The following is a 9335-nucleotide window of genomic DNA, read 5'->3' as shown; positions in this document are numbered from 1 at the left end:
ACAAAAAAAGTCAGTAAAAAAAAAAGTTGAGATTATGAGCGGTATTGTTTTTTTTATTGTTTTTTCATACTTTTTTAAAAGTCATAATCATGAATTATTTTTTTCTTCTTAATTATTACTTTTTTGTGTGTTGGAAATGGGCTTCCATATAGAACAGTTGTTCTCCAGGCACAATAAATAAATGAAATTATAGTATTATTAGTCTGGTAACAAAGAGTCCCAGAAACTAAACACGAATATAAGCCAATAGAAAGAAAATAATCAAATTATTATTATTATTACAATTATTGTTATTATTAGTATTGGTTTTAATAGAAGCAGTAATATCAGAAATATTTGTATTATGTGTAGTTCTACCGGCCATCCACCAGATGGCGATGACGACGCTGTTTAGAAACAGCGGAAGTGACGCAGTAGCAAGATGGCGGCGCAGGTGGAGTTGTGTTGTTTGGAAAGTTTCCCGTCACACCTGAGTCCTCTGGATGTTCTGGTCGTTCAGGCTCAACTGGACTCAGTTTTCCAGAATGACGCCGACCCGCCGACCGCCCTCTTCACCCCGCAGCGGCCTCAGGGCTCCGGAGGGCCGGGCATTTTGCTGCGCGTCCACCCGGCCACCGAGGAGGAGATCTCGGGCTACGGAGGAGGAAACTCCCCGTCCGCGAGCCGGGTCCGGGTGTTCACCAGCCGCTTCTTCCTGCGGCACCACGGCTTCCAGGGGCCCGGCAGCGGCACGGGGACCCTGCGGGCCCTGGAGCCGATCCCCCTGGACAGACTGGTGCTGGGAGCCCGCAGCAGGCAGAGCCTCCACTGGGCCGGAGCCGAGCGGTTCACCGGCGGGCTGCTGGAGCTCTGCCGCCCGGGACAGTGGCTGCTGGCCCGGCAGGGAGACCCGCTGCTGCTGCCCCGACACCCGCTGCTGGGAGAGGACCCGGGACAGGTGAGAATATTACAAGTTTAAGTGAAAAACTACTTTCTTTCCATTAGAACTTCGTATTTCATTTGAAGTTTTATTAATAAGTTTCATTGAAAACATGTTGGTCATGCTGAGTGGCTGTATTAATGCTTCTTCTTCTTCTTCTATTAATTCTTCTTCTATTAACTCTTCTTCTTCTATTACTTCTTTTTCTTCTTCTTCTTCTTCGATGTGTCTTCAGGTGCAGCAGCAGCTGATGGAGCTGCTGGTGTTGGACTGCAGTCCTGTAGCACAGGGCCGGATCACCGCCGACACCTCCCTGGTTCTGACGGACTGCTTGGACCCGCCGGACCCCCCGGCCGCCCCCGCGGCGGCCTGCAGGCCGCTCAGACTGTGCGTGTCGGACTTCGCTCGCTACGCCGACGGCCTCGGAGGCGGGCGCTCTCTCCTCGACAACAAGAAGCTGCTGGGCTCGGGGTTGTTCTCGGGCGTCCTGCAGGCGCTGGAGTGCAGGGTGGACGTCCGGGTGGTGGACGCACGGCGATGGCTCGGGGTCAAAGGTCAGCGGGGGGGCGCCGCCGTGGACGTGGACAGCTGCGTGTTCGTAAGCAAACAGCTGCTGCTCCGGCTGGGGCTGTTTAACCAGGAGTGGGTGAAGCTGTCGAGGCCCGGCGGAGCCTCCAGACCTCCTGCGTCCGGGGGCGGCGGCGGCGGCGGACAGCGGCTGGTCTCTGTTCTGGTTGTGGATTTAACGCAGAGTCCAGACCTGCAGAACCACGAGGAAGTCGGTTTCGTATCGGCAACCCTGTGGTTCAACATGACGGGAGGAGACGGGATCCCTGTGAACGGCTGCACGCTGAGGATGAAGGTGCTCCATCACAACACACACACGCACAATGGAGGGCAACATGGGGGCGGGGGACCCCTGAGAGGGTCGTGAGGGGAGTCAAAGAGGGTCACAAAATGAGTAAGAAGAACATTTACAACATAATTAAACTTTCTGAAGCCACAATCAATATTTCCTGCAGATTCTTCACATTTAAAGTCAAAGCCAGAAGACTTTTAATTAGAAAAATCTGCGAGACGTGAAGTTCTTTCAATGGATTATAGCTGCGACATGGTTTCATCATTAGTATCTCCTGTTGTCTCAGAGGTGGACGCCGTCTCCTCCGGCGCCCGCCGGTCGCCACTCGGACAGTTCCAGCCGCTCTTCCTCTCCGGCGTTCGCCAGCGAGCTTCACCTCCAGCCGGTCGCGTCTCCGCTGTACAACAGCCTCGGCCGCTACGACGAGCTGCTGTCTGAGCACTTCAGTAGGCCCCGGTCAGCCTGAGCCGTGTACTCGCTGCATGTAGTGGCATTTAGCGTACAATGATGTTTACAGTGAGCTGCTTTACACTTGACAGGAAGCCATAAACGTGTTTACAGTGTCTCCTTGCTCTCGCTGCAGGCTGGTTTCACAGGGAGACATCCTGACGGTTCCTGCTGAGAACCATCCAGACCTGCTGGAGAACAACTCAGAGGGAATACACAGGTACAACACATCCAAACATTATATATATTAGTGTGTTTACTATAAATTTATTTTTTAGGACAGTTAATCTGAGCAAATGTATCAGTCTAAACATCAATATGACAACACACAGGAGAGTATTTTCTGTATTAACGGTGGCTGTGTTGACCTGCTTATTGGGCCTGTGCGACCTTTGACCTCCGCCAGGTGTCCAGTGCTGTTCTTCAGAGTGCAGAAGGTGTGTCCGTCGAAGGAGAGAGAAGAAGAAAAAGATGGAGGAGGAGGAGAAGAAGAAGAAGCAGAAGAAGCAGCTCACCTGGCTGACAGACTGCACACCTCGCTCTACATGGTGACATTGCACCTCTGACCTTTTATCGGTGTGTTTCAGAGTGTGTATCTCTGACAGCTGACTCCCTGGATGTGTGTGTGTGTGTGTGTGTGTGTGTGTGTGTGTGTGTCCAGCAAGGGTCCACCAGCAGCCCCGTCCCCTGCCTCTCTGTGGACGGTCCGTCTCTGTGGAGCAGCCTCTCTCCTCCGGGCCTCGTCAAGACCGTGGAGCTCCTCAGCAGCATCATCCCCCCACACCTTCACCACAGGTACACTCGCCTGTCTGCCAGGCACAAGATGGGACGTGTGTGTGTGGTCATGTGGTCATGTGGTCATGTGATGGCAGTGTGTTTTTGTGTGGTTGTAGCAGCTCTTTGTCTGGCTGCACCGTCCTCCTACACGGCCCGACAGGAAGTGGAAAAGTGACGGCGGTCAGCGCGGCGAGTCGTAGACTGAACCTCCACCTGCTGAAGGTACGACTTCTTCTGCTTCTGCTTCTGCTTCTGCTGCTGCTGCTGCTGCTGCTGCTGCTGCTGCTTCTTCTTCTTCTTCTTCTTCTTCTTCTTCTGCTGCTGCTGCTGCTTCTTCTTTTTCTTCTTTTTCTTCTTCTGTTGCTACTTCTTCTTCTGTTTCTTCTTCTGCTTCTTCTTCTGCTGCTGCTGCTGCTGCTGCTGCTGCTTCTTCTTTTTCTTCTTTTTCTTCTTCTGTTGCTACTTCTTCTTCTGTTTCTTCTTCTTCTTCTTCTTCTGCTTCTTCTTCTTCGTCCTCTTCATTCCGCTTCCTCTTTCTCCTCTTAATCTGCTGCTTTCTTCTCTTCTGCCTTTGAACTTCTTCCTGTTGAAAGTGTGTGTGTGTGTGTGTGTGTGTGTGTGTGTGTGTGTGTGTGTGTGTGTGTGTGTGTTGCGCTGCTGTTAGACGTTGTCACAGCGACACTTCCTGTCGTCACCTGTGTGCAGGTGGACTGTGTGAGCGTCTGCGCCGACACCCCCGCAGCCTCGGAGGCGAAGCTGGCCTCTGCGTTTCAGCGGGCCGAGGCGCTGACGCCGTGCGTCCTGCTGCTCAGGAACCTGCAGCTGCTGCTCGGGTCTCGAGCCGACGGCAAGGACGACGGCCGCGTGCAGGCCGCGCTCTGCCAGCTGCTCCACGGCGCCCCCTCCAGGTCACTCCCCTTTTTAAATAAAGCTCATGAGCCTCAGCGGTCCGGCAGCCGCTCGGGGGGGAAACGCGGTAACGTGGTGGTTGTCCTTCAGCGTGGTGGTGGTGGCGACGGTCTGCAGACCTCGGGAGCTGTCCGCGGGGGTCGCGGCGGCGTTCGTCCACCAGGTGGCGCTGGAGAGTCCCACTGAGGAGCAGCGGCGCGCCATGCTGGTCGACCTGAGCAGAGACCTTCGCCTGGGGAGAGACGTTAACCTGGAGAGGCTCTCCAAGCTCACCGCGGTGCGTGGCCCGAACCCAGACCAGTACGGACCAGTACAGACCAGTACAGACCAGTACAGACCAGTACGGACCAGTACAGACCAGTACAGACCAGTACGGACCAGTACGGACCAGTACAGACCAGTTGCAAGTGCTGGGACTAAAATAAAAATAGTTTTTTTGCAGCGAAGCGTCAGGTTTATATGGAAGCCCATTCCTGCAAACGAAAAAACAACAAAAAAGTCATATGACACAAAATAAAATGTAATCATAATTATGACAAAAAAATATATCTAACACAAAATAATTATAACACAAAATAATTTTGACACAAATAATTATGACAAAATAATTCTAACACAAAAATAGGATATTCTAATTCAGTTTAAAGGTGAAACCCTAACATGAATGATTCCTCCTGCTCTTCTTTATCCTCCTCCTCCTCTTCCTTCTCCTCCTCGTCCTCTTCCTCCTCTTCCTCCTCCTCCTCTTCCTCCTCAGGGGTTTGTGTTGGGGGACCTCAGTGCTCTGCTGGTCGCGGCGGGTCGAGCTGCCTGCAGGAGGCTGATTCACACCTGGTGAGACTAAAGGTGAAAGGTTGTAAGCGAGGCCGTAAAGACGTGGATTTATTTACAAACTCGTGTCTGTGTGTGTGTGTGTGTGTGTCTGTGTGTCTGTGTGTGTGTAGCGGTGGCCGGCAGGAGGAGGATCTGTGCTCCAGCGGCGTGACCATCCTGAACCAGGACTTCTGCTCCGCCCTGAAGACCCTGCAGGACGCCCAGTCCTCGGCCATCGGCGCCCCAAAGGTGACGACAGGACAAGCTTTACGCCCTTTAACTGATTATGGGATGTCTCCTGCCCTCTAGTGGCCGGAAATGTAATTACCGCATCATTAAAAAAAAGTGAATACACCAGTAAAGAGAAGCGTTTACACTTCGTGGTGAAAAATATGTTAAAAAAAATATACATTTGAGTAAATATATCGCAGCAAAATCAAATAATCTACAGGATATTTAACCTTATTTTGAATATGCATTTAGTCCATGACTTCTTTCTTCACGAGTCTTGTGTAAAGGCAATACGTTTTGAACTCTGTGTGTGTGTGTGTGTGTGAACAAGATCCCGGATGTGCGTTGGGAGGATATTGGCGGTCTGCAGCAGGTGAAGAAGGAGATCCTGGACACGGTCCAGCTTCCTCTGCAGCGCCCGGAGCTCCTGTCTCTGGGCCTGAACCGGACCGGGGTCCTGCTGTACGGACCGCCGGGCACGGGGAAGACGCTGCTGGCCAAAGCCGTGGCCACCGAGTGCTCCATGACCTTCCTCAGGTAGGGAAACACACCTTCACCTTCCTCAGGTAGAAAACAACCTTTTGTCTCTCCGATAACACTCGTCGCTTGTTCCTCCGTTTGTGCGCTTCAGCGTTAAAGGTCCAGAGCTCATCAACATGTACGTGGGTCAGAGCGAAGAGAACATCAGAGAAGGTCGGTTCCTCCCTCAGGAGCTTCCTGCTGTACTCACTTGAACGCATCAAGTTGTATATCTGTGTGTGTGTCTGTGTGTGTGTTCAGTGTTCAGCAGAGCGCGCTTGGCGGCGCCGTGCGTCGTCTTCTTCGACGAGCTGGACTCTCTGGCTCCCAGCAGGGGGCGCAGTGGAGACTCTGGAGGGGTGATGGACAGGTGAGCGTTGTACCTGGATGGATTTTGAGCCTTGATGGACTTTTAGTGCATCGTTAGGGTCAAGTGAACGGTTTTAAAACAACCCGACGAGGCGCTCAAGCGTCTTCATTCAGAGGGAAAGAGGCTCGTAAGCGGCTGTTTTTCTGACGATGAACTCTTGTGTTTGCTGCTTTTTGTTCAGTTAGATTCAGTGTTTTGTTTTGTTTCATCTCCGGTTTGTTTTATTGTGAAAATCCCTGCATGAGGTTTTGTCGGCTCCGCCCTCAGAGTCGTGTCTCAGCTGCTGGCCGAGCTCGACACGCTGCCGTCCAGCGCCGGAGTTTTTGTGATCGGAGCCACGAACCGTCCGGACCTGCTGGACCAATCACTGCTGAGGCCCGGCAGGTCAGAGGAGACACACACACACACACACACACACACACACACTTCTATAGATACATACACACACACTCACGCACACTTCTATACACACATACACCTTTCTATATATACACACAGACACACACTTCTATACACACATACACATACACACTTCTATATACACGTACACACACACTTCTATTTACACACACACCTCTACAGACACACACACACACACTTCTACACACACCTACACACACACTTCTATATACACACACACCTCTACACACACACACACTTTTATACACACATGCACGCACACACACACACACTTTTATACACACATGCACGCACACACACACACACTTCTACACACACACACACACCTCCACACACACACACACACTTCCACACACTCCTCGTCACACACACACACACACACCTTCACACACACACACACACACACCTCTACACACACACACATACACACCTCCACACACACACACTTCCACACACTCCTCGTCACACACACACACTCACACACACACACCTCTACACACACTCACATAGACACACCTCTACACACACACACGCCTTCCTTCATCACTGCTGTCACGCGGTGACATCATCACTGTGTGTAGTTTTTATCTCGTGTTGTCGTCGTCTCTTTGGCGTTCGGGTGTTGAACCTGCGGCCTCTTCGTCTTCTTCAGGTTCGATAAACTCGTCTTCGTCGGCGTCAGCGAGGACCGAGCCGCTCAGCTGCAGGTTCTCCAGGCGATCCTCAGAAAGTAAGAGCGCCGCGTTGAGGCTCCGCCCTCTGACGGTGCGTTTGAGTGTCTGCTCGTCCTGAGTGTTCCTGCGTGTTGCGTTCAGGCTCCAGGTGGACGCGGCCGTGGACCTGCGGCGGGTGCTGGACCGCTGCCCCGACCACATGACCGGCGCCGACCTGTACGCGCTCTGTTCGGACGCCATGACGGCCGCCGTCAAGAGGAAGGTCTCGCTCATCGACGACGGTGAGAGGAACGCGAACGTCAACGTGTCGTTATTGTTTGTATTGATGTTTGTTTCTATGGGAACGAGGACGGTTTAAGACACGACGTCACCGCGTGATGCGTCGTTACAGGTTACAGAGACAAACCGATTGATCTGTAATCCAACGACAAAGAGAGATCAACAACAAACAGTAAATAATGAGTTTCTCAGAGAAAATACACAAAGTCACTTTGTGGAGGAGACAAATAATTTATTGTTTTAAACGCAGCACAAATTCATAAAAAATAATCTAAAATCCTCAAAACTCAGTACAGTACTTTCTCTTTACCACCTGTCTCTCTCTCTCCCTCTCTCTCTATTTACCTGTCTGTCTTGTCTGTCTCTCTCTTTTCATCTCTCTCGCTCTCTTTCTCTCTCTCTCTTTACCTGTCTCTCTCTCTCTCTGTCTCTCTCTCCCCATCTGTGTCTCTCTCTCCCTATCTCTTTACCTGTTTCTCTCTCTCTTTACCTGTCTGTCTCTTTTCATCTCTCTCTCTATCTCTCTTTCTCTTTACCACCTGTGTCTCTCTCTCTCCCTCTCTCTTTACCTGTGTGTCTCTCTCTCTCTCTCTCTCTCTCCCTCTCTCTCTCTCTATATACCTGTCTGTCTCTCTCTTTTTATCTCTCTCTCAACCTGCTCTCTCTCTCGCTCTCGCTCTCTCTCTCTCTCTCTTTACCTGTGTGTGTGTGTGTGTGTGTGTGTGTGTGTGTGTGTGTGTGTGTGTGTGTGTGTGTGTGTGTGTGTGTCCGTCCCTCCTCAGGTCTGGACTCGGAGGACTCTCCTCTCCTCGTCTGCGTTGAGGATTTCTCTTCAGCGTTAGAAAACTTCAAGCCGTCTGTTTCTCAGTCGGAGCTGCAGAGATACAGAAACATCCAACAGCAGCTCGCTGCCCAGTAGCAGCTGAGGATGACGATGTTCTCTGATGAAGGTCCAAGTTGAGGTGCAAATCACTTCTGAAGAATCAGTGTTGTAAAATAATGTAAATGATGTAAACAAGAAGCTAATTTATTTAATTGTTGAGATGTAATTTATAAATAAAAACGTTAAAACCAGAAGTGACACTTGATTTCTGAAGGAAAGGCATCATCTACTAACGAGTCCCATCAGCCAATCAGGTGCGAGTCTTCACGCACCGCGACCCTGTCGAGTGTAACGTGAGTCTCTAAACTATAAAAGTTATTATTAACAACTCCTTTATTACTCTTGTGATATTCCAGCCCGGGCTGTGGATTTTCTACCTGTGCATTTTCCTTCTTTTTGGGTTTTGATGCGGCTGGAATCCAACAAAAGGTGCATTACTGCCACCTACTGACCAATCACAGCGCACGTTAACGTTCATGCAGGGCCATGTGCCGAAACACACTTCCGTAATGCCAGGAGGCCTCGCCGTGTATTTTAAGCTGCTAATCTGCCAGAGAAACAGGTGAAATGTGATTAAACAAGAGCTCATTAACCAGCTGCTGCAGGCCTGAAGCAGAGCAACAGAGGAAGACACGAGCTGTGCAATGAGGAAATAAGGTAATACGGAAAATTCATTGTAATCATGTAGTGTATTTGTGAAAAATGTATAACATTACTGTATTCATAACCAGTGTTCAATACTGACTCCTTCAGCAATGTATTTTAATTCTGTGTGGTGCTGTGTGAAGAAGGATCAAAATGTTAGGATTAAAGAAAAAGTCATAAAACCTTTAATATTTATTCTTATTGTATAATGTGTCCCAAAAAAACAACTTCAGTCTTTTAAAAAAAAAATGTTTTAAGTCAAATGGTTCTTCTAAATCAAACTGGAGTCCGGCAAGAAGCCGCAATGAGATTCAACCAAATAAGAAACGTTTTTTACACAGGTAGGCATTTTTATTTGTTCATTTTCAAAACATCAGAATCACCTCAACAAATGAAGCCGTGAAGAATGAGAGGAACCACAAAAGGAGAAATAATCAGCAGGAAAAAACTCAATCACCCCAAACCCCGTTGATGTTGACACTCGATGTAAAGCAAGTAACCAGAACGTTGTTTAAATTAATTATGTCACAGTTAAAACTCAGTCGACAGACAACGCAGAAGCAGCGTCGCTGAGAAAACACCAATGTTGG

The 9335-nt window shown here is 49.9% G+C and overlaps 1 protein-coding gene across 2 annotated transcripts; it reads left to right on the top strand.

Moving 5' to 3' along the window:
* The first annotated feature begins 406 nt into the window (after positions 1-406).
* On the top strand, positions 407-8274 carry pex6 (peroxisomal biogenesis factor 6). 2 transcript variants are annotated; one of them, XM_068588664.1, is made up of 18 exons: positions 407-937; positions 1155-1781; positions 2065-2234; positions 2362-2445; positions 2632-2773; positions 2887-3020; positions 3119-3224; positions 3708-3910; positions 4002-4188; positions 4669-4745; positions 4856-4973; positions 5287-5492; positions 5587-5648; positions 5736-5844; positions 6112-6228; positions 6917-6994; positions 7080-7219; positions 8000-8274. In XM_068588664.1, exons 1-18 carry the CDS (start codon positions 422-424, stop codon positions 8134-8136), a joined length of 3213 nt encoding a protein of 1070 aa, XP_068444765.1. In that variant the 5' UTR covers positions 407-421; the 3' UTR covers positions 8137-8274. The 2 variants fall into 2 exon arrangements, with proteins under 2 accessions (XP_068444765.1, XP_068444764.1); XM_068588663.1 differs by having other exon boundaries at positions 422-937; positions 3122-3224.
* Positions 8275-9335: the final 1061 nt, after the last annotated feature.

Source organism: Clinocottus analis, unplaced genomic scaffold (genome assembly GCF_023055335.1).
Source record: "Clinocottus analis isolate CAN_PGR_092001 unplaced genomic scaffold, fCliAna1.0.p SCAF_22, whole genome shotgun sequence".
NCBI lineage: Eukaryota > Metazoa > Chordata > Actinopteri > Perciformes > Cottidae > Clinocottus > Clinocottus analis.
The sequence above is the reverse complement of the archived record's forward strand: the minus strand, read 5'-3'. Positions and strand labels throughout refer to the sequence as shown.